At 37.7% G+C, this 23,327-nt stretch overlaps 1 protein-coding gene across 1 annotated transcript in view; it reads left to right on the forward strand.

Annotated features, from left to right (window-relative positions):
• The window catches only part of Rpn1 (regulatory particle non-ATPase 1), a 283,451-nt gene extending 262,793 nt beyond the window's left edge, over positions 1 to 20,658 (forward strand). Inside the window, exons 20-22 of the mRNA XM_090372974.1 lie at positions 2,668 to 2,782; positions 3,903 to 3,974; positions 20,611 to 20,658. Of these exons, the coding sequence (XP_090229100.1) occupies positions 2,668 to 2,782; positions 3,903 to 3,973 (186 nt within the window). The 3' untranslated portion in view covers position 3,974; positions 20,611 to 20,658. The remainder of the gene's footprint in view (positions 1 to 2,667; positions 2,783 to 3,902; positions 3,975 to 20,610) is intronic.
• The last annotated feature ends 2,669 nt before the right edge of the window (positions 20,659 to 23,327 follow it).

The following is a 23,327-nucleotide window of genomic DNA, read 5'->3' on the forward strand; positions in this document are numbered from 1 at the left end:
TCTTCAATGTCTTTACAACTTCTGACAACTAGAAACATTTTTTTCCCTCACAACTCCTTCTTTAACTTTGGGAATTAAAAAAAAAAATCACAGGGTGCGCGATCAGTGCTGTAAGACAGATAAGAAACACATGTGACATTAATACTGGTTAAGTACTTGATGACAGTATGAGCAATGTGCAGTCTCACATCGTCATGATGCAGCATTCATCCACCTGCATGTAGTTGTTTGTGATTAATGTGATCCTGCAAAGTATGCAATACAGTTCTGTAGTAAGGTCCTGTGACAGTTATATGACATAGCTCAGCATGCTTTTAAACCATTCCTTGAATTTAAAAAGAGAGATGACCATAAAACCTTTCCTGCAAAAACCACAACTTTTGCTTTTTTCACTGTTGGTGATGACGTAGACTTCGAAACAGAGTTTGTTGCTTACTCTCTGCATTGAAATGATGAAGCCATGTCTCATCCATCGTTTTCACCTTGTGTAGAATCTCACCACCTTCAGTAACCATCCATTGCAGCTCCTGACAAACCTCCATGTGAACTTGCTGTTGCTCAGGTGTGAGTAGTCTTGGAACCCAGCATGCACAAACATGTGATATGCAAATTGGCATGGAGAATACTGTTTTCTACCTCTATTCCTACTGATATTCATGCTTGTTTCCCATTGATATTCTCAACATCTCTGCCAGTTGCCTTACTGTTATATGATGATCTTCTCTCATGATTATAGCGAGGGTTTAATGTCAGACAACTTAACTACAAAATCATTTTTGTAGTTAAGTGTCTTTTTTGCAATTAACCAAGAAAAGGTCATTTGACATTTCCTTGGTTTACCATAAATGTGCTTATAACCCAAGCTAACATGTAAACTACTAGAGAAATACATTCTATGGCATGATATGCATTGTTATTTGTATAAAGTTGTCTCAAAACAAAAATGCAATTTTTTAGTTAACATTGTCTGACCCTAAGCCCTTGATAGAAGCAGTGTTTATGGTTTCTGTGGTGACAGCAGTGGTTGGAGCCCCAGGACCACCGATTTTTGTAATTGAATCACATCCATCTTTAAACATTCTAAACCACCTGCGAGCTGTGCTATATGGAAGCATAGTTTCACTCTAAGCCTCTTTAAACATTTCATACGCTTCAGCTGATGTTTTATTCAGAGGGAAACAAAATTTAAGCAAAGCATAGTGTTCCTCGCAAATCACCTCCGTAGGCAAAACTAAACAGGTATAATAGACTAAACTAAACTTGACTAAGCGCACACAGTGTGTGTGCGCTCAACTAGAAATAGCAAGCGGTATGGTTGTTCATTAAAAATTATGATCATTCTTTATTGAACAGCTCTCGTATGATATTTCACACTGCATTTTATTTAAAGCTAGTCCATTCAGTAGCTTTATTGTTTTATTCTAAATTTTTTTCAAATACAATAATGAGTAACATTTTAGACCCATTTTTCTAAAATACTGTATCAGTTATATTACATAGTTAAGAACAAGGCATGCACCAGAGTATTCACCACAGGATTCAGTACTCCTCAGTAGTAGGGGTCTCAGAGGCTGGAGAAGAAGCAGGGTTGGCTGATGTCTACTATATAGGTGCCTTTGAATCCTGGGCCTTCTCTTCGATGGCTATATAGGTGCACTGAGGCATCTTCTTCCAGAATAATTCCATTTCATTGGTATTGAAAACATGTTCAGGTTTATATCCCTTCTTCCCAATTAGCTTCTTGAGTTGTGCAGGGTGGGCGTTAGCAGCTTTGTGATCAGCTGAAGCAGACTCTCCTGCAATCTTTACATTACAGAGTGAATAATACCTCTTAATTTTCTGGAACCAGCCTTTGCTTGCAATGAAAATGGTTTCCGGGGTACTGCTGGTACAGAGAGTTAAATCTGTTGTAAAGAATGGGGGCCTTAGTGGAAATCATACCAATGTTCACAGGCAAGTTGTTTTTCTTGTGCTGGTCTTCGATCCAAATGAATAGTATTCTCCATTTTTAACATCACTTTACATACATAAGCTGCATATTTAGCGTTAAGAATTCTACCAGTTTGCACTGCCTCTCTGATCTCAGTTTCTTGTTTCTTTATGTATCATACGGTATTTTCGTTGATACCAAACACGCAGCCTACGGCTTCATATGTGAGCCCTTTTTGACATTTATCTAGAATCCACACTTCTCGTTCAAGGTCATAATTTTCTTGGCCCTTTTAGGCCAAGAAAATTATGACCTTGATCCATCACCAGATACAATTTGTTTAAAACCTATGGATATTCACATACTCACAGTAATATTTTAAGTGCAAGTAGCCTAATGCAGACACACACACAAAGATCACAAGCTGTTCTACTCGGATGTCGCTCACTGAGTGAATGCAGGGAGTAGTAGCCAAATTTTTAGCATGATAAATTTCGCGACCACCAACACGAAAACATAAATCCGCGAATACAGATCCCGCAAATATGGAAACCCGACCGTGTGTATACATATGTGGCTGTATTTGTGTTCATACCACAGGGCGCTCAAATATGAAAATACATAAAAATAACATGTATACTCCCAAGGCCACCTTGATAAACATATATGTGCTTTTGAAAGAATTGATCATTCAAATGTGTTGCCTTATTATAGATAATTCATCTTGTTTTTTTCAGGCTGTTGATATTGTTGGTCAAGCAGGCAAACCTAAAACAATCACAGGATTTCAAACACATACTACACCTGTTCTACTTGCTTATGGAGAAAGAGCAGAACTTGCAACTGAAGAATGTATCCTTGGTGTTTTTATATTTTTTCTGTTGTGTTTCTAGTTTATTATCCTTTATCTGTTTTTAGTACTCAGATTTCAAAAATTGTCTTGAAATTGTGACAACCTTATAGTAATGTGTAGGCTGCATGTTGTCAGTGAATAGTTCCATTTACCGAGGTCATTACTCCTAGATTTGTTGAAGAATGTAGTGTGTAAGCTGGTTGTGTCACAACAGTCATTAATGCTACCACTTTTGTTTTGGAAACAAAAAAGATTACCAAAATAGACTAAATCAGAAGGATGAGTCTGACTTGGTTAAAGCTGCAATGTCCCATCTGAAATGAGGTATGTGTTTTGAAATGCCACTTTAGTTACCACTGTTGTACTGGTGAGTTTAAAACAAGAAGAGAAGATTCTGTTCTTTTTGTTCAGTGAAGAAGTAATTTACTTCTGCATGCAACTACATGGTGCACAAGTTGAAATTGAAAAATGTTCTAGTAAATGCTGAGGTAGCACAAATTTCATAAATTGGCAGTACATCATTTTCAAATTTGTAAGTTTTTATTTCCAGTTCTTCTTGATATCATTGAAGATGAAGAAATAGACAAAGCAGTAGATGTTTTGTAGTATCAGTTCTCTCACTTTCATTGTGCACTTGCAACGTCATCTCTCTTGAAGCAGTCATAATCAGTTGATGTGTAACAGACAATCCGAACTGAATTCCACACACACAAATTTTAGGTGAGCTAATGTTCAAATGCGTACCGTAAACAATCCCATGGCTGTATTTTAATATAAAATGTATATATTGTCAGTAAAATATAATTTCTAGTGTAGTGTGAACGTTTGAAAATTCTCCTGCTTTTCTGAAATATCTTCCATGTGGATTTTTTTGTTTTTTTTCATAACCGCTTTGCAAAAAAAAAAAAATTGTTTTCCAGCTTATATTTACCTGATCATCAAATTTTTAAAAATCAAAAAACACACATTATGGCCCTGGCAACTCATGTCATAAAACCTTTATAAACAGCAGCAATCAGCATTCCCAGTCACCAACATTGACAATCAGCAGAATAAAATCAGCTTACCAATAAAATCATGTTATTATATTGTTCAATTTCTTAACCCTATTTTACTAAGATATACCTGCTACACCCATTTTGGAAGGCTTTGTTATTCTTAGGAAAAATTCAGGCTATTCAACAACTTAAGGTAAGTAGCTGTGGTTCACAAGGGATTAAAAAAAAAAAAAAATTCCATTCTTTACTAATTAAGACTGCCCTGTTTTTTTTTTTTCTTTTTTATGCATGTATTTTATTTGTTTATGCAGAATAGAGATGTTTCCTAAAGAAGAAATGAGTGATTCTACAATCACTTTATAAAAGAAGAAAAATAATTTAGTGGAAGAATTAAATTCAAATGAAAATACTGACATTTTTATTGTTAGTATCCTTTACATCCTTTCAATGAAATTTTATTGAGTAACAAAGGCAGTGTGAAGTGCCATTTCTTACCTACTAGTACTGTGTGTGTGTGTGTGTGTGTGTGTGTGTGTGTGTGTGTGTGTGTGTGTGTGTGTGTGTGTGTGTGTGTGTGTGTGTGTAATGATGATTCAAGACAAGAGATCATCAAAATTGACAATAAAAATCCTCATATTTAGCCAGCAAAGGGCAATCCAGTCTATTATATGTTGTTGAAACCATTCTTGTGTGTGTGTGTGTGTGAGTGAGTGATGTTGGCCTTGAGTGTTACATCTTCAAAGTTTAATCATATGTTATTCAAAAAGTCCCAACCAGAAATCAAGTTTATGATATTAACCAGGTATAGTGAGTTAATTTTTAAATACAAAATTAACTAATTGATGTGTTTGCACAGATCACTGAGTGACTTTGCAAATCAGGATATTATAAACAAAATGGTAACAGTTCAACCAGTAGTGTTATGGGAAAATAGTTTCATATATGATTTCATGATATGCAATCCAATCCAAAGATAGGTCATCCCCCTCCAATTATTGTTTGATTCTTTTGATGGAAAAATTAGATAGATAAATAAAAAAGCATATCACCTGGAATGAAATTTGCTGATTGAATAATTAATCACTGAGCATTGAACTGGAATCTTATTTTTGGCCTCCGTAGCATTCTGTGATCAAATATCACAGACAAAGACTGAAACCTCCATCAAGGAAGGTCTATACTGAAAATATTGTCTATCAAGAGGTTTTACAAAGTAATACAAGGGGGCATTCAATAAATTATCTACCTAAGGTACTTCCCATAGTTATATTTCAATGATTCATGATTTATCATGTTCCTACACATCTCAACCTCAATCATACTAATTTTGATCCCACTATGTTTTTAGGTTGTGCTGCTGTAACAGAAAGAAAGAAGACACCTGTATCAAATTATGGATTTGCTGAAATTGGAGCATCGTTCAGTAATCAAGTTTCTCACCAAAGAAGGAAATGAGCCAAAGGCCATTCATGAAAGCATGGTGGCTGTGTATGGCAACAGTGCATAGAGTACCATTGAGTACCTTCAGAGAGTACCAGGTGAAATTTTGGTCAAGACAATTCAAGTAGAGTAGGGAGTCCATCGAAGAGTATCCACGTCTAGTAAGGTCTGTGACAGTGACCACTCCAGAAATGTGCTAAGTTGTGGAAGCTCTTGTGCTGAATGACATATGTTTAAAGGTGTCCCAAATCTCTAGGAAAAGTGACATATCTGAGGGAACAGTTATAACCATCCACCATGAATATTTGGAAATGACTAAGGTCAGTGCAAGGTGGTTCCCCAGATTTCTGACCCCAGAAGCAGTTCAGAGTAGTGTTGTGAGGAGAATTTAGAAAGAAATTCTTTTTCCTTTCTAAATTTTTAAAAAATTTTATGAAAGGAATCCTGAAACTTTCATCTCCAGAATTATTACAGATGATGAAACATGAGTTCATCACTGGGATCCTGAGACCAAGCAAGAATCAATGCAATGGAAGCACAATGGTTCTCTCCCATCAAAAAAATTTCAGAGACAACCTTCAGCTGGAAAGATTATGGCCACCATTTTTTGGGATGCTGAGAGAATTTTGTACTACTTTAAACACAAACAGAGTCACTCGAGGGTCATATGCATCTCTGCTGTACGAACTAAGGGCTATACTAGACGAGCACATGAAGCATGAGTGTAAGCTGGCATCATGAACACCTCCAAAACAGCAAACTACACGTAATGCTCCTAACATCAGATCGTTTCAAACTAGACTGGGCGCTTCTAAAATTTCATTGGATATCACCAGCGACTCATCACTTTTTCCATTCGCAGTTTGAAGATGGATGGTGTTCAAATTGATTTTTTTTTTGTGTATTTATGTATAGTGTTGATTGTGAGTAGAAAGAGAAAACGACAATGGTGGATTCATCCAGCAAATTCATATAGGTTTAAAAAAAACAGTTTTATATTGTTTCAAACACACAGGAAGCCTCCCGAGTATTTTTTTATTTCTGCATCATGGTATCAAATTTTGATACCATGATGCAGAAATCAACACTGATGTTTGCATCTATGCTTTGTGCTGCAGCAACAGGCAAACTCCCACTAATTGAAATATTTCTGAAAAGTTTTCTTTCTTTGTAAAATTATTTTATTTCTACCCGCTATTCTTATTCGGAGATTAAGGTATTCGTAAGACTTGGTGTCTTACAGAATTACTTTCGGTAACATAAAGGGTAACTTCTTGTTTGATTTTACTGTGCGGGACTTCTCCGAATAAAACACCTGTTGTTACTGTCTTCCCACCACCCGACATTATTTCCAGATGGAATTGATGAGTACTTTCCATCCTTTTGAAGCAGAAAACATTCTCCACTACTTTTCGTGCAATAAAGGATTAGTATTGTTTGATTTTATGAATGTTCATGAGAAGACACCAGTTTTTGAAGTTTGTAATGCAGCTATCAATGGAAATATTTTCTTGAAATTTCGTTAGAAGATCAAATGTACATCCATAAAAGGTGCTGTACTGATATTGATCCCTAAAAACAATTACAATAAAGCAAGCTTTTTTTTTTTTTTTTTTTTTTTTTATCAAATGCTGTGTTATCAGCTTTACGCCAGTTTTTTCCGTTTCTAGTCTATTCATCTATTCTTCCAATAGATGAATTTCCTCGATTTTGTATTAGTAGATGCAATACACATTGAAGAAAGGAAGTGCGATCTTTTCATTTTTCAAAAACAATTCGTTGCAGTTCTTTTGTTCATGTTTTTTATGCCAAGGAACAGTTGCATGCATTATTTATTATTATTATTATTATAATAATACATTTTTCTCCTGTATTATGCTGGCAACGACCCTGTACTTTGCGGTTTACTGCATGCTTTCATTGCCTTCACAATACTTTTCAAAAAAGAAAGTCACTGAAGTTATGTTTGACTGAAACAAAAGGTTTTCAAAATTCGTTTTGGAAGAAGACAGAGACTGCACATGATTCTAATTTGTTAACGCCGACATTAGTTGTACTGTTGCAGTGGATATTCTTCAGCAGTTTCCCGATAACCATTTTGATCTTGATTAAAGAGACCTGTGCACTCTGGATTCATTATCAAAACTAAAATTACTGTAACAGAGAGTGAAAACGGATACAAAAATAGATTGTGACAAGTTTAATGATAGGAAATATACATATATTATATTAGATACATACAAACAAAAAGCTTTCAATTGTTTTGTCAACCTTCCTCAGTTAAACTGAGGAAGGTTTTCGCTCATTTTGATGTTATTTAATAATAATAAGGTTCTTTATTAACTTAAATTATGTATATTTGCGATTCCGTACACAGATAACCCAGATCTACCAATAAATTCTCTGCAAACTAATAAACTTGTATTTCGTTAACTAATGAAACAGTACTAAAATAGAAGTAATATTTACAATATTACTTCTTTCATTGATTAACAATAATTAATAAATAATAACAACAATAACAATAATATAAGATTCAGAACTTAGCTTTCGGATTCTTCTCATCATTACATAGTTCATCCCATCAGAAACATTTATTTTGCCAATTTCAATACAACACTGTGCCTTTATTTCTTTGCTGGAGTAGTCTTTTAATGATATGTTGTACAGGGGAGGCCTCCTTTCCACCTCACAAATAAAGTCCTCTGTGTGAAACATCGTCTTCTCCAAAGTATAATAAACAAACCAATTAAGACCAACTACCCCATGCATTGGGAGAATGTCTCCTCAGGCTATGCAAACGCCAAGGTGTGTACGTGCTTGTAATCCGTCTGAAGGCATTAGCAGCTGTTTTATGCCAGCTTACGTTGTCCTGTGCAGCGTTTGAGGTGCCTGTCTAGTTTGCATGCATTTACCCTCTGCTTCCTGTAAAACTGGGTGTTGGAAGGTTGGAAGGCAATGCCGCGCTTTAAGCACTCATTTAGTATAGCCTTAAGGGATGTCATAAAGGAAAAACACTGGAAAGCTTTCCAGCAGTGTGCTGCAGTTGCTGCTGCTTTGAGAGACTGTGGCTTTGTGAACTTATCCATCCATCTTACAGGCCAGATCTGGCCCCTAGTGACTCCTATTGTGGTTCAGCGGGACATCAGATTTCCTCCTGTAACCTCTTGAACTCTCCACGTTCCTGTTCCAACTGTAAACTTCGGAACTGGAACCACGATCACTCCTTTGGGGACTCAAGTTGTCCTGTTTATCAATTAGCTCTTGACGCTGTGCGGTCTAGAACTGCCTACGCGTAGCGTTCTTCTACACTGTATATATGTACAAACTTAATACTTTTTAAGTGTTTCCTTAGAATTTTGGAAGTGTATCATATTTCCTTGTTTGGTTAAGCTCTTTGCTGACCTTTTACGGTTTTTAGGTGTGTTTATAGATTAGGTATAATTGTACTTCTAGGTTCTTCATTTAACTTTAATGAGGATTTATTGTACTGTAGTTTTACCACTTTTGTAACTTTGAGATATTTGCATGTTATTACTTATAGTACTGAAACATTTAACAGGACGTGTTGTTTGTGCATACCCATGTTATGCTTACTCTTATTATTAATGTAATACTTTGGTTTAACTAGTTTCTTGCTAGTATATTTAATTGGTGTAACTTTTCTTTTGCTTAACGTACTGCTTGGATTAACTTGTTTCTTGCTAGTACATTAATTGGTGTAAATTTTTTCTTCTGCTTCTGATGTGTGGGGGTTGCAAGTGTCGGCTTTCCCACGTGTCATAAGCTTTGCTGTTTTATAATTTGTTTTTATTTGGTGGTGGTGGCCTTGCCAACATTGATTAGTTTTCTGTTGCGAGTATAGCAACAGGCTCTGTTCGGGAAGCTTTATTTTGTGTTGTTAGAGCATAACTATGTTACCTAGCATTGTATTATAATGTTATCTTAATGCTTTTCCTTTCTTCTTTCTAGATTGATGATACTTGCTTCTGCCGTGTGGTGGGTGGGAGTCCAGTTTGTCTGCCCTCCCATCTACCATAGGCTCTAGCTGTTTCTTGTGTTACAGTGCTTTGTCTTTGTAAATAATCCAATTTTACTGCTTTGTTAACATTCTTCTTACTGTATATCCTTCTTTCCACTGTAGTCTTTGGGAATTTCGTTCAAATTCCCCTTACCTTTTTTAGATAGTAGTTCCTGGCTACCTCCTCGTGGTTAGGGACGGAAGCGGGGGGTTAAGATAACTCTTTTCTTGGCCCCCTGCTGCTAAATGCCAGGTGCCGGCAATACATACAACGCGAACAACATACTACACCGCACTAGTTAACAAACTTTTCAATTATCTATCCCCTTCTTTCTTCCTCTTTTTTTTTTTTTTTTTTCCTTGCCGGCTTTTGGCGCCTTGCCTTAAAACTCGCGGAGTATAGGGGAAACCCTGGTTCCCGCACGTAACTTACATGAATACTTGTCTCAACACCTCAAAAAATATGTACGTGGATGATAATGAACTGAAGTAGGCTGTTTTTGCATTCCAGAAAACGATGTTGCTTATAACTAAACTAAAATTCAACCACTGTACATAAAGGTATTGCTAATTTTTATTTTTAAATAAGTTTGACTTCTTTCATTGTTTAACAATAATTCCTCGTATCTTTAATTTGGTAAAAAATATTTTTGAAGATTTAACTGTACAGTCAGTCCTCGTATAGCACGATAGTTGTGTTCCTAGAAACCCTTGTGCAATATGAAATCATGCAATACAAATAACAGACCCTATGGGAAAAATAGGGTTAGGTGCCGACCACCCAAGATTGAACACACATTTGTAACCAGTACATTACCAAACATAATAAATAATCATAATAAAATATTGCCAATGCTTTTGCTGCTATCGTAGGCAGACTTGTTCTTTGTTTGATCTTTTATCCAAACAGATGACAGCCATTCCATCTCTTCCAATTCTTTGTGTCTTGATCTAATGGATTTTGTTACACTTTGAGTTGTTCCTGCTATGAAAGTTGTTTTATTTTCTCTGCATTCTTTCTAATTCTTGGCATTGCCTCATATAGGCCAGTAGCATGTGCAATATCACATGGTCTTTCATTTTGCTCAAAGCGTTTCACACTTTCATATTTTTTCTCTATCGACAGAGGTGGACTGGCCATAAGCCTTACAGGGGAAACCCTGGTGGGTCGGAGGCTGGTGTGATTTTGGCCATAAACACTAGTATGAGGCCGCTCCAGGTAAGAGTTTTGATCCAGTCCACCTGGCTATCGATATTGCTTTTCTTTTTCTCTCTGAATCTGCAGTGTCTTCACCAGGACACTTCCTTCTCACACCTTTTTAAGTATTTTACTCATTTTTAGGGAATAAAGCACAATTACAAAATGAGGAGGCACGCTTGATACACATAAACAAAGCTGCGCACATGTAGCATAAACAACACTGTAAAAGCAGAGACACACCACCTCACTAGCTCACATTTTACTAAAGCATATTTCTGGGGGTTGCTACCATAAAACAATAAAAAAAAAATTCCAGTTGCATTTCTCCTAATGGAATCTGTTATAAACTGGTGGTAAACTCGATCTAATTGTATTTGCGATAATACCGATAGCTGAATTTGTGTGGGTTTTTACATTATTATGGTGAAATATGTTTCCCCTTCACTGACATAAATACATTTTCAGAATCTTCTCTTCATTCTTATCATGTTGCATTCAGTTTGGGTGATTCTGCGTTTGACTGCCATTTCTTGTAAACAAAGGTGAATCGTTCATAAGCTAATTTGGTTCGTGTTATATACGATGTCATTCCCCTATTTATAAATTGTGTATGATCGAATTCGTGTAGTGTAAACACGTGTTATACAAAGACTGACTGTATTGAGAAATATTTGAGAATATGTGCTGGTAAATGTTACGATGTTATCAGTTTAGTATTCTTTTTAAAAAAAAATCCTTATGCAAGGTAGCACTTTAAATCATAACTGGGTTAAGCCAACTTATGTTAAATATTGTAACATTAAAAGTGTTACTTACAGTGGCTGAAGTAGTAAGTCATGTAAAAATTATTAGATGATGATGATTTGAAAAGACAGGATGATTTGGGGAGAGACTGTTTATTTCTTATTCAATTTATAATTATTAATTTTTCGGACAGTTAATCACAAATAAATTTGCTTGTTTTGATGAACTATGACTTGAAAATATTTTACCTACAATTACAGTTGGTCCTCTCTATAACGAAATAGATCGTTCCCTTAAAAAAATTCATTAAAGAGAAATTTCATTATAAAAAAATTACCTTTTCAACAATGAAATATACTATAAATTCAGAAATATAGTAAAAGATGGAAAATAAATCAGAAATAAGTGGGAATGAATAAATTTCTAACATTTTAAAACAATTTTTTTAATACATATTAAGAAATGACTACTTACATGATGCGCACAATATATTAGTACACTTTTAAGAATTGTGTCGTAAAATATTTGGTTGTACACTGGATTCTACTGTACACTATCCATAAAAATGTTCGCCTCTGCTTTTTAAAACTCAAATATATTTTCCACTGCATTTTCTTCCCACTGAACGCCTCGATGTAAAGTTTCAAATGCTGTCAATATTTCTTCTTTGGCAGGTTTAATATTTGTAGTTTCCATTCTTCTTGTAAGGGCCAATGCAAACTCATGTTTCTGAGAGGCTGGCCTGTAAGTGGTAGTCCTGAAGTCTTGTATCTGGGGGATCTGGATGGCTATTCCCTATAGGCTATATTATCCCTCTGAAGGTATTGGTAACTCCATGAGAACATATATTGTTGAATATACTGTTCATAAAAAACAGCCTTGATTGATTGTTCATTAAAAATACAGACATGAGGATCAAGGGTCTGGATGTCTTACAGTTGTAAGAGTTTTCTGCATGGGAACACGTGCAGATCTGTATGGCTATTAATGTTAATGGTTAGAATAACTATTAATACAGTTAGCTTAGATTAACTGAAATTTAGGTTAGATTAATTATTAATACAGTTAGCTTAGATTAACTGAAATTTAGGTTAGATTAATTATTAATACAGTAAACCCCCGCTATTCGCGGTATCTGTATTCGCGGTTTTGCGTATTCGCGATCGCTGATTTAATATAAAATGAAACCTAAAAAAATGTGAATTTTAAAGCGCCGTGAATATTTTTTGCCATACAAAAAACATGGGTGTGGCTAAAATTATCTTTCCCGGTCAAAACAGCGCTCAGTGGGTGGGGGGGAGAGGGGTGACAAAATCGCGAGTACTACTACTAATCCTTGTTCAGTACGTGTTATGCACTTGTCATGGAAGGTTTGGTCGTTTGCTTTTAATTTATATGCTTATAAATTGAATAAATTTATCAATTTATAAATTGATATGCTTACAAAAGTGATAAATCTACCGTTTTGCAGTGTAAAACAGACTTTTTCGAGTATGTTAACGGAAGAAAGTGACTTTATTGAGGACAAGTTCTTTCTAATCCGTACAAAAATATGGCTACGAATAACAAGAGAAATGTGAAAATATCAAAGAAGGTGATGACATTAGCGAATAAAATTGAGTTATTAGACAAAATTTCTAATGGTGAAAGTGTCTCCTCAGTGGCAAAACATTATAAAATCAATGAGTCAACGGTACGATCAATCAAAAAATCTGAAGAAAAAATCCACCGTAGTGTCCGTGAAAATGCGCTAATTGCTTCAAAAATTTGCTCTTTAACTCGTGATGTTAAATTAGAAAAAATGGAAAAAGCTTTAAATCTGTGGATAGAAGACCGAACTCAAAATAAAATTCGGTTAAGTTCACTCATCATTCGTGAAAAGGCAAAACTCCTTTATCAACACTTTAGTGAAACTGGTGATAGCACTGGCTTGATAAGTTTTTTTGCTAGCAAAGGCGCTGGTTTGAAAGATTTGTTTGAAATTTCTAATAAATATTACTTTTAATATTAAATTGTTTCAACTTAATCTGCTCAACTTTTATAGATCCTGTTGCAGCAGTGTACTGTCATGAGTGTCATTAACAACCCTGCCAACCTTTGTATCGTCTGCAAACTTGGACATTAAGCTTGATATACCATCATCAATATTATTTATAAATACAGAAAACAATAATGGACCCAACACTGAACCCTGAGGGACTCCACTAATAACATTAGTCCATGATGACCAGTGTCCATTGATTACCACTCTCTGTCTTCTCCCACTCAACCATCCCTTTATCCATAGCAGCAATTTGCCTCCAATGCCACACTGCTCCAATTTGTGCAGCAGTCTTCCATGTGCAACAGTATCAAAAGCCTTTCTAAGATCCAAATATATAATATCAAAGTTATTCCCTGCATCCAGTTCTTTTGTGACTGCATCATAGTATCCAATCAAATTGGTCAGGCAAGACTTTCCCTTAACAAAACCATGCTGTGTCTGAGCTATAATTGAAGTCTTGTTTAGATGATCCCGCAATGCTTCTTTAACCAGTGCCTCCATTAATTTCCCTGGAACAGAAGTTAAACTAACAGGTCTATAATTACTTGTGTCAGCCTTTGATCCTCCTTTGTGGATTGGGGTCACATTTGCACATCTCCAGTCCATGGGTACCTCCCCTGAGGCTAAGGGTTTGCTTACTTCCTTTGCCACCTCCTTTAATATAACTGGATAGATTCCATCCACCCCAGGTGCCTTTCTTGTGTTTATCTTCAACAATTTCTCCTCCACTTTACTCTCAGTTATTATAAGATTATCTAGCTTACTGCCAGAGTTGAATACACCTCTGGCATACCCCTCCGCGAATAACTCCTCATGTGTGAATGTTGATGCAAAATATTCATTTAGTTTGTTAGCTACCTCAGCAGGATCATCAACAGTTGAACCATCGATATCAAGTAGACCAATCTGATTCATCCCCTTCCTTCTAGAGTTTACATAAGTAAAGAACTCTTTGCTGTTTTTCTTTGCATCCTTTGCCAAAGATTTCTTGTAATCTGCCTTCGCCTGCCTAACCACCTTTGTAACTTGGTTACAGAACAGCTTATACCTATCATAGGCTTCTGTGTCACGTGTTAAATTTATATGTATCCCATGCATTTTTCTTCTTTGTCACATGTCTAATTAGTTCATCTGACATCCATTTAGGCCTAAATTTTGAACAATATTTCTTTCTTGGTATGAAAAGCCTAGTAGCTTCCAAGATGAATTCTTTGAATGCTCCCCTTTTTGAATTTGCTATTGGTAACATCATCAGTTGGTTCCACCGTATAGAAATTAAATACTGTCTCAGACTACCGTAGTCACCTTTACGAAAGCAAAAACACCTCCCTTTACCCTTGATGGTAGTTACCTCTCTGAGTAAATCCCAGTTGTGCACACTGTGATCACAGCCACCTAGTGGTTCCTTTATCTGCAGATTCTTGATGCATGAAGAATCACTACTGATAATCAGATCAAGAGTATTACTCCCTCTAGTTGCCTCCCAAACATGCTGATGTAGAAAACAATCATCCAATAAATCCACAAAAACACTTGCTAGTGTGTGAGTGATGAACCCACAAATTCCAGTCAATATCCTGGATTTTACTCATCTGTAACACCTATAACCCTATGAGAGTAGGTGTGTGTTACCTATAACACACACATACTCTCATTTTTCATTTCCCCGTGCTTATGTCACACCAAACAGACTCAACATTGCATTGTCCACCCACATCAATTGGATGCACTTCCTTAGATTTTGTGTGTTTCTTAACTAACAGCATAACCCCTCCTCCCTTCCTATCCTGTCTATCCTTTCTGTACTCCCCAAATTCCAGTTCTGCATTCCTTATATCTGTGTGACACCATGTCTGCGATATCCCAACAATATCTGCCTTTGATGTCTTGACTAGCACTTCAAGCTCATCAAATTTATTAACAATAATCCTAGCATTGGTGTATGTGCAAGTATACATGCACCTGTTTGTACTCTTAGTTACCCTACATAGCCCATGTATTTACTTGTTCCACTGACTCCCAGCAGTCCTGGAAATTCCCATTGCCTTGCTTTCCAGACTGCTGCTCAATTGCATTTCAGTAGAAGTAGTGCAAGAATCACTTTTACCTCTGGCAGTGGCTACTGTTAATCTATTAGTCTGTGTATCCCCCTCCCAAGCTAGTAGTTTTCTGACCCACCTAACTCTGCCTCGATAGCATCAGCAAATATTCTTGCACCCTTTCTATTTAAGTGTATCCCATCCCTGTAGAAGCAGTCTCTCCTGTTAACAAGCACAGACCATCAACAAGCACAACCCCATCAATGATGATGGTGATCTTATGTATTGAGGTTGAATCAATGATATAGAGTATCAGTGTATTGCGTGAGTATTTTGGGCAATTATGAGAGTATTCTGCTACCTGACTACTTTTGCTTGACTTTGCCCTACATCTGTTGTTTGTCCTGTTGCTCTCCAGCTCAAGACATTCAGTATCTTTGTGTCATTTTCACATTGCTGGCTGTCTTGAAATCAGTGCCAACCAGTGGCGTAGCTACCATGTAGGCAAGCAAGGAATTGCCTCCGACGTCTTTGGCTGTCTCCTCTTTTTGCAATTTTCATTAATTAAGTAGCGGCCCGAACCCGTTCTTTGCCTCCGGGCCTGAAAAAGGGTAGCTATGCTACTGGTGCCAACAATATGTTCAAAATGCAGATTCTGAAAACAGGCTGTTTTTATCTGGTTACTGTATTTGTGTGTTTGTCTCATTTTTTAATTCTTTGTGTATTATGAAGAAATGTGATTAGTAGAACATGAGGGGAGTTTGACCATTAATAGTCGAGCCTGAGTGAGCAAAAGTTTTAGAAACAGTGCCCCCCTTTTTTTTTTAGATATACTACTTGCAGTCTCATTTCTGTCGTCTTTAATAATTTTCTTTCAAGATGCACCTACTCGTTACAGTTAAAAAGAAATGATTTCAAAAATGGAGAAATCATAAATAAGAAGGGGGGAAAAAGGAGAAAGGAATAACTTTTCTGTTTCTTATAATGATAAATTTTTATTATTTTTTTTCCCACGCCAAGCCTTAATATTTTAATTTTTTTGAAAAATTTAGTGGTTTGGTTTGTACACTGGTGTGCAAAATTTAAGGACCAGTCAGTTTTTCACTTGTAGCTTCTTGTAGGAGTGGCCTGGATGTGGGGAAAGCATACCAAAGGAACCTCATGAGGTACAGAAACGATGAAGGAAACAACACCAACACAACAATGGGAACAAAAAGGTACAGAGGGACTTTATTCAAAAATGGCAAGATAGCACTGGCTGCCATGATATAGATGCATCACTGCCAAAGATGGAACAAAGGGAAGAGGTGGTCCTCAGTAGGAGATATGGTCACCCCTAATGTTGATGCAGGCTTTGCCTCGCCTGTCCATACTGAGAACAATGTTGTTGATAAGTTCTTGCGGTAACATCATCCATTCCTCTGTCAGTGCCATCTTTAACTGGTGAACATTTTCTGGTGGATGTGCACCTGCCTCTAGGTGTCTCCCCAGAGTATCCCATATGTGTTTGATAGGATTTAGATCGGTGGAACGGGCAGGCCAATCCATATGAACAATGTCCTCACTTTCCAAAAGTACATCACAGCTGCAGTGCGATGGGGTGTGATGTTCTCATCCATAAACACGAACTCGGGGCCAATGCACCTCGAAACAGACGCACATGGGGAATGATTGTGCACCCTACCTCAGTACAGTAGGGTGCACCAGGTACGGTACTGCCTTCCAGTATCTGGAGTTGTGTACATCCATCCAAGATAACACCTCCCCAGATGAAAACACCTCGACTGCCATATCGATCCCTTTCAGTGATGCTTGCGGGGTAATACTGTGTTCCAACCTCTGGCCAGATTAGGTGACGTCCAGAATCGCTGCTGAGACTGAACTACTCTTATCAGTAAAGAGTACCTTAAGTAAAGATTTTGTGGTTGTAACATTTAGAAATAGTGTTTGTCCTTAAGTTTTGCACACCAGTGTATAACTGGAATTAATAAAGAATAATGAGTGATGAGAAGTTGGCCAACATTTTTCTATTTACTTGAACTTTATTTGTTCCATAATAAATACTTTTTGCTTCATCACTGTTGGGCTGTCATCCGGTGAGGGTGAGTAATGTCTTATTGCTCACCCTCACCATATGTCATTAAAAACTTATGTAGGATAGTGTGAATAGATATTGTGCAGTAGCACACATTTCTGGATCAAGTTTGTATGCTGCCACAAAATCTGCATTGCCTATGGATAACTGTTGTGCTGCTTTATCAGCTGCAATGAGTTAACAATGTAGTTGTAAACTCTTCTAACCTTGGCTATAAACAATATTAACAGAGAATTACTGTTTTGATAGCAGGACTATGTTAATATCGAAACCAGGCAGCAAAATCTGGAACCTGTTCCTATTGGGTTGGTATTTTCCAGTTTGCATTCAGGGGCTGAAAAAGTCAGCACAGTCCTGAATCACAGTAATTACAGTGTACTCTAAATTATCCAGCATTCTATCTAATGCCATACTCTTAAGGAATGTTTCATATTATTTCTTGGGTAAAATCCCCTCTCCTGAAAAAAATAAAATAAAATAAAATAAATATATATATATAGATATAAACTTAAATGAGAATAATGATTTAAAAAAAAAAAAAAAAAATGCCAGCAGCATGGCAAGACAGAAGAGCGAAATTTGTGAAATTATACGTAATGATCAAACCAACATGGAGGAAAAAGAATAAAATTATTGCAGCAGAAACTCTCGAAGATAATTTAGAAAGTCTAAATACAAAGATAATAAAATATAATCAATTAAATTTTGAATAGCCAATTAAACGAAATTTAACGGTGCCCCCTCTGACGGGCACCAGGTCCAAATTTATGAAATATCACGAGCAGAGATGTGAACAACTACAATAAAATAAAACAAAAACAGAAATAGTCTGACCATTACGCCCCACCTCAACAGAGGACCACAAGGCCAATAATGGTCAGGGAATCGCTGCATTTCGATCGCTAGACAAATCTCAACAAAGGCGAATCGATCCACCATCCGATCCCCAGATCAAACTGCTAATGCAGAGGACTTGAATAGCAGTGATCCTGATGCAGCAAAAATTAAAAATAGGACAGATACAAGCACTCAAATGGAAAGCCACACCACTGACAAAAGTAATCTTAACCAGATTATATAGGCAAAACATGAACTATGGATGGCAGCACAGGCACACCATTGGTGGACTGATCTTTCAATCGATTCCTGGTGCCCGTCAGAGGGGGTGCCGTTAAAGTTCATTTAATTGGCTATTCAAAATTGAATTGCTTATATTTTATTATCTTTGTATTTAGACTTTCTAAATTATCTTCGAGAGTTTCTGCTGCAATAATTTTATTCTCTTTCCTCCCTGTTGGTTTGATCGTTATGTATAATTTCACAATTTTCGCTCTTCTGTCTTGCCATGCTGCTGGCATTTTTAATTATTTTTTTATTTTTTATTTTTTAATCATTATTCTCACTTAAGTTTATATCTCAAGCGTCATGTAGAGGAAAATGCTTTTTGCTGCCTCTGATGTATGCTTTACCCCTTTTTTTTATGTAAGATTCAGTTTTCAATTATTTCAAACATTATTTAAATATAAGTGTGTGTGTGTGTGTGTGTATATACACACCGATGAGCCAAAACATTATGATCACCTACCTAATATGATGGTCTTCCATGTGCAGCCAAAACAGCTCATACCCGGCGAGGCGTGGATTCTACAAGATTTCTAAATGTGTCTTCTGGTATCTAGTACCAACACGTAACCAGCAGATCCTTTAACTCCTATAAGGCTGTAGATTGGAGTTGCTATTCCAATACAAACCACAGATCCTCAATGGGATGTCTGGAAATTTGGAGACCTGGAAGTCTTCCTCATGTTCCGCAAACTAGTCTGGAACAATCTGGGCGGTGGGGCATGGCGCATTATCCTGCTGAAAGGCGGCACTGCCAGAGGGGAAGACCGTTGCCATGAAAGGGTATACCTGGTTAGCAATGATATTTAGTAGGTGGTAAATCTCAGAGTGCCTGGCACATGGATGACTGGACCCAGGGTATTCCAGCAATACACTGCCACCACCGGCTTGTTTTTGTCCCACGTTGCATCCAGGCACCATCATTTCCCCAGCGAAACAATGCACACGTACCTGACTGACCACCTGGTGTGATAGGAAACATGATTCATTGGACCAGACAACCTTCCAGTCACTCAAGGTCCAGTTTCAATTCTTGTGTGCCCATTGTAGGCTCTGTTGCCGGTGAACTGTGGTTAGCATGGGCACTCAGTGCAGCCCCATTTTCAGCAGGGTTCCGTACTGTGTGACACTACTCCCGTCACCAGCATTCCAATTACGCTACGTACCATCCGAGAGCCTTTGCTCACCTCGAGCATTGATGAGCCGTGTTCATCCAACACCTCACCTGCACTTTGTGCACTTTGTGGGTTTTCTCTCCTTGGACCACTTTTAGTAGTTACTAACCACAGCTGACCGTGAGCACTCCACCAGCTGTGCCATTTCGGATATGCTCTGACCTAGTCTGGCCATTACAATTTGGCCTTTGTCGCTTTGGCCCTTATTAACAAGAGTAACACTGATTAACAGAGTCTCGGTATGTGTTTTTTATACGGTCTCCTGACCCGCACACGTGCCATAGTTCACCTGCAGTTGCTTTGATTTTCATAACGACTCGCTGGTCATAATGTTTTGGCTCATCGGTGTATATATCGTGCTATCCAGCATTTTCCACTAGAAATGTAATCCCATTGTCGATTATCATGGTGGTTTATCTGCTGCATCAGAACAGTTACAAGAAAGTTCTAAACTGCTCTAGTCACAGTGCCCAGAGAGAGAGTATAAAAATAGAAAAATATCAGGCACAGGTGTTAGGAATTAGCAAGAACCCTGGGGATAAAAACTTGTGGTGGGTCACTTTTCTAATTTTGGAATAACACCCTAGATCCATCACCCTTATGATGTTTCCCTCTTTCTCAGCATTTTCTTCACATCATACAGTTAAGTGTAGATGCTGTATTATTTTTTTAAATACTGACAAAATTGAGCTGATTTTATGATTGAATGCAGTAAAGAAATCGCTTTCCTAAGCTTGCATCTTCATTCATATGGTACATTTGATTAATCAGTATGCTTTAATCCTTTCCATGCCAAATATTTAAAAAATATTTCCAAAGCGTTTACTGTACACTGATTTAATATACAGACTTCAAAACTGAATTTTTTTTTTTTATAATTTATAATTTATTTTTTAACATGACAGGATGTAATAATTGCATTTTTAACCCCCTTCTCTTTCCTATTAGGTATCAAGTGAAGAAGAATTTTGTAATTTAAATGTTTTGAGTCGTGATGTAATTAGTATAATTTGATAAAAAAAAATTCTTTTCAAAATCAATTTTGTGTTAGCTGCTTATTTTTAAAGACATAAATACATGCCAATTTCATCATTAGTAAATGTTACACTTTAATTTGACTCCATGTACACATGGTTTTGTAAGGAAGGAAGGAAGGAAAGTAGAGCTTTTGGAGAGAGAGAATACGGTGGATTCCGGTTATTTGTGCCACCGGTTAATCGGGGCAGCCGTTTATTTGGGGCAAATCTTAAAAAACAGAAACCAATGGAGAAAATAGCCAGGGATTACTTCGCTTAATTGGGACAGCATGCCATTTAATTGGGGCAGGAGACCGCAGCACCGGATATGGTAATGAATACCTTCATGTGTGCCCCAAGCAACAAGAGTCGATGGACCCAATGTGCATGATGTAGTATTTGCTTAATATGGGGAATGTTTTGCTGGCAATATCTAGGACACAGGTGTATGGGCAACCATTTCACTGGCAGCTCTTAGAGAACTACATGCTGTAGTGCAGCATGCTGAACATCCTGCCATATTGTGCATTTTCTCAGACAAGCAGGATCTTCCAAGACAATGTGGCATGTCATTGGGACCACACTGTACAAATGATTCGAGGAACAGTAAATATATTACCCATCTTGATTAGCCTCCAATTTGCCTGATCAATTCAGCAGATCCCTACAGACATCTAGTGGAGCCAGTGCTTAGGCTCCTCCGCTTGCATCCTTTTTGCTGTTCGGCCATTATGTTCTGGATCTAAGTTGTCTGATACCTTCTTAGTTATGCAGTTGGTCAGGATCTTGTACATCGTTGGGAGGCATGTGATTGGCCTGTATTTCGCCAGGTCTTGTATCAGGTTTCAGATATGTGACTCCTTCATTGAGAAACTTCGGGATTGTGTCTGGGTGCCTTATCATTCGAGTGAACTGCTCTACTTGAGTGCAGGTGAGCTTCTTGTACCAGCAGTTGTGGATGTTATCAATTCCCGGGGTTCGCCAGTTCGTTAAACAGTCGACCAGGGTGTTCCTGGTCGACTGTTTAACGCGTTCTTCTCAAATCTCCCACTCTGTCATCTCTTGTATGTCCTTCATTTTTTTCCGTTCTACTTCTATCCAGTGTGCTCTGCTGTCGTCTTACTTGACTGCTCCAGATATTTCCCCAGAATTCTTCGATCGTCTTCTTCGTGATCCGTTTCCTGCTTTCTCATCTTCGCTCAGTTTCCTGTAGAATGCTCTTTGGTCCTCATCGAAAATTCGGTTGTTTATTTTCCTCTGGGAACTCTCTTTGTATCAGTGTAGTCTCTTGCTGAGTGCGAGGAGGTTCTGCTTCAGTGTGTCCAAGTACTCCTATTCTCTGATTTCTGGTCTCATGTTTGCTGTGGATGCTGTCTCTCTTGAGGATGCTCTTCACCTTTCCAATCAATTTTTTACTTCTATTACCCTGTTGGTACTGAGTCAAGTGACCTATCTTGACTCTTAATTCTTCTGCTGAAGTCTTCTTTTCCAAGCTGGTGGTTCCTTCTGTTTTTGGTTCTTCTGCTGGTGGTCTCTCATTTCTTTTCCATTAATCCTAGTGGCTGCTATGGCAGCACAGTATAGGGCTGTGTGTATAGCCTCCATTGTTTTCAAGGTAACGTGGCATTATTTGCCGATTGAGGTGGTCTGTTACTCTCCACAGGAATTTATTTGGCCTCTGCTTAGGTATCACATGGGTTCTTGTGGGGTCCATTCCTTCAAATTCTGTTAGGGCCTTCCACTCGTCTTCTATTCTGGATTACATGACGTCTCTTTCCACTTCAGCTACTCTGGGTTGTATTTCTTCGTGCTGTTCCTCCTCTGATTCCATATTGACCATATTCTTTGTGCTTTGTAGCATATCACTGATATCTTGCTTGATTTTTTCCAAGATGGCTATTAGATTCTTGGTGACGATGGTCCTTTGGTCTGCTAATCTCTGTTTGGTGACCTGAATATCCGGGTATCGTTCCAACCACTTGGTATGTAGTCGCAATCTGTACATTGTCATATCGGTCTCTAGCCTGGTTATTTCATAGTATACTCGCATGATGTATGTATTCATTTCAATTCTCCACGTTTGCGTTTTCTTCCTTCCTGGTTGGTCACTAGCACAGTTGTACAGGAAACACTTCCAGTTGATGGGGCTGGATGGTCTTGCCCTTCTCTTGTGGTAGCCTTATGGGGGGGGGGTCAGCGTCACTTGCTTCACTGTCTTACTCGGGAGACTCCAACTTTTCGAACTGACCCCTCTGCCTAAGGCCTGAACACAGGTGACTTTATCCTGCGCCACACTCGATGCAGTATTTGCGACATCATCCATCTATGGAGGTGGACTTGTTTAGCTTTGGCTTATGTCCAGTGATTTATTTATTTAGTTCTGCGAGTGACACCAGATGGCACCACTATCTGCCTCAGCCATCACTCCGACCTTGGGGAAGGTAAGTACAATGGGGTAACTTTCGCGATTTTTTTTATCATTTTAATATATTGGTCTCCCAGTGTAATAGAACCGTGTTCACTTCCACCAATGCGCGATTCGAACCGGGTCCATGAGTCTGGTAGTCCAGTGTGTTAACCACTGGGCCATGGTGCCCCTTTATTATTATTATTGTTATATTATTTCTCCCTAATTGGGGGATTCCACTC

This window comes from Mastigoproctus giganteus, chromosome 4, assembly GCF_048544385.1.
Source record: "Mastigoproctus giganteus isolate SK-2022 chromosome 4, ASM4854438v1, whole genome shotgun sequence".
Classification (NCBI taxonomy): Eukaryota; Metazoa; Arthropoda; class Arachnida; order Uropygi; family Thelyphonidae; genus Mastigoproctus; species Mastigoproctus giganteus.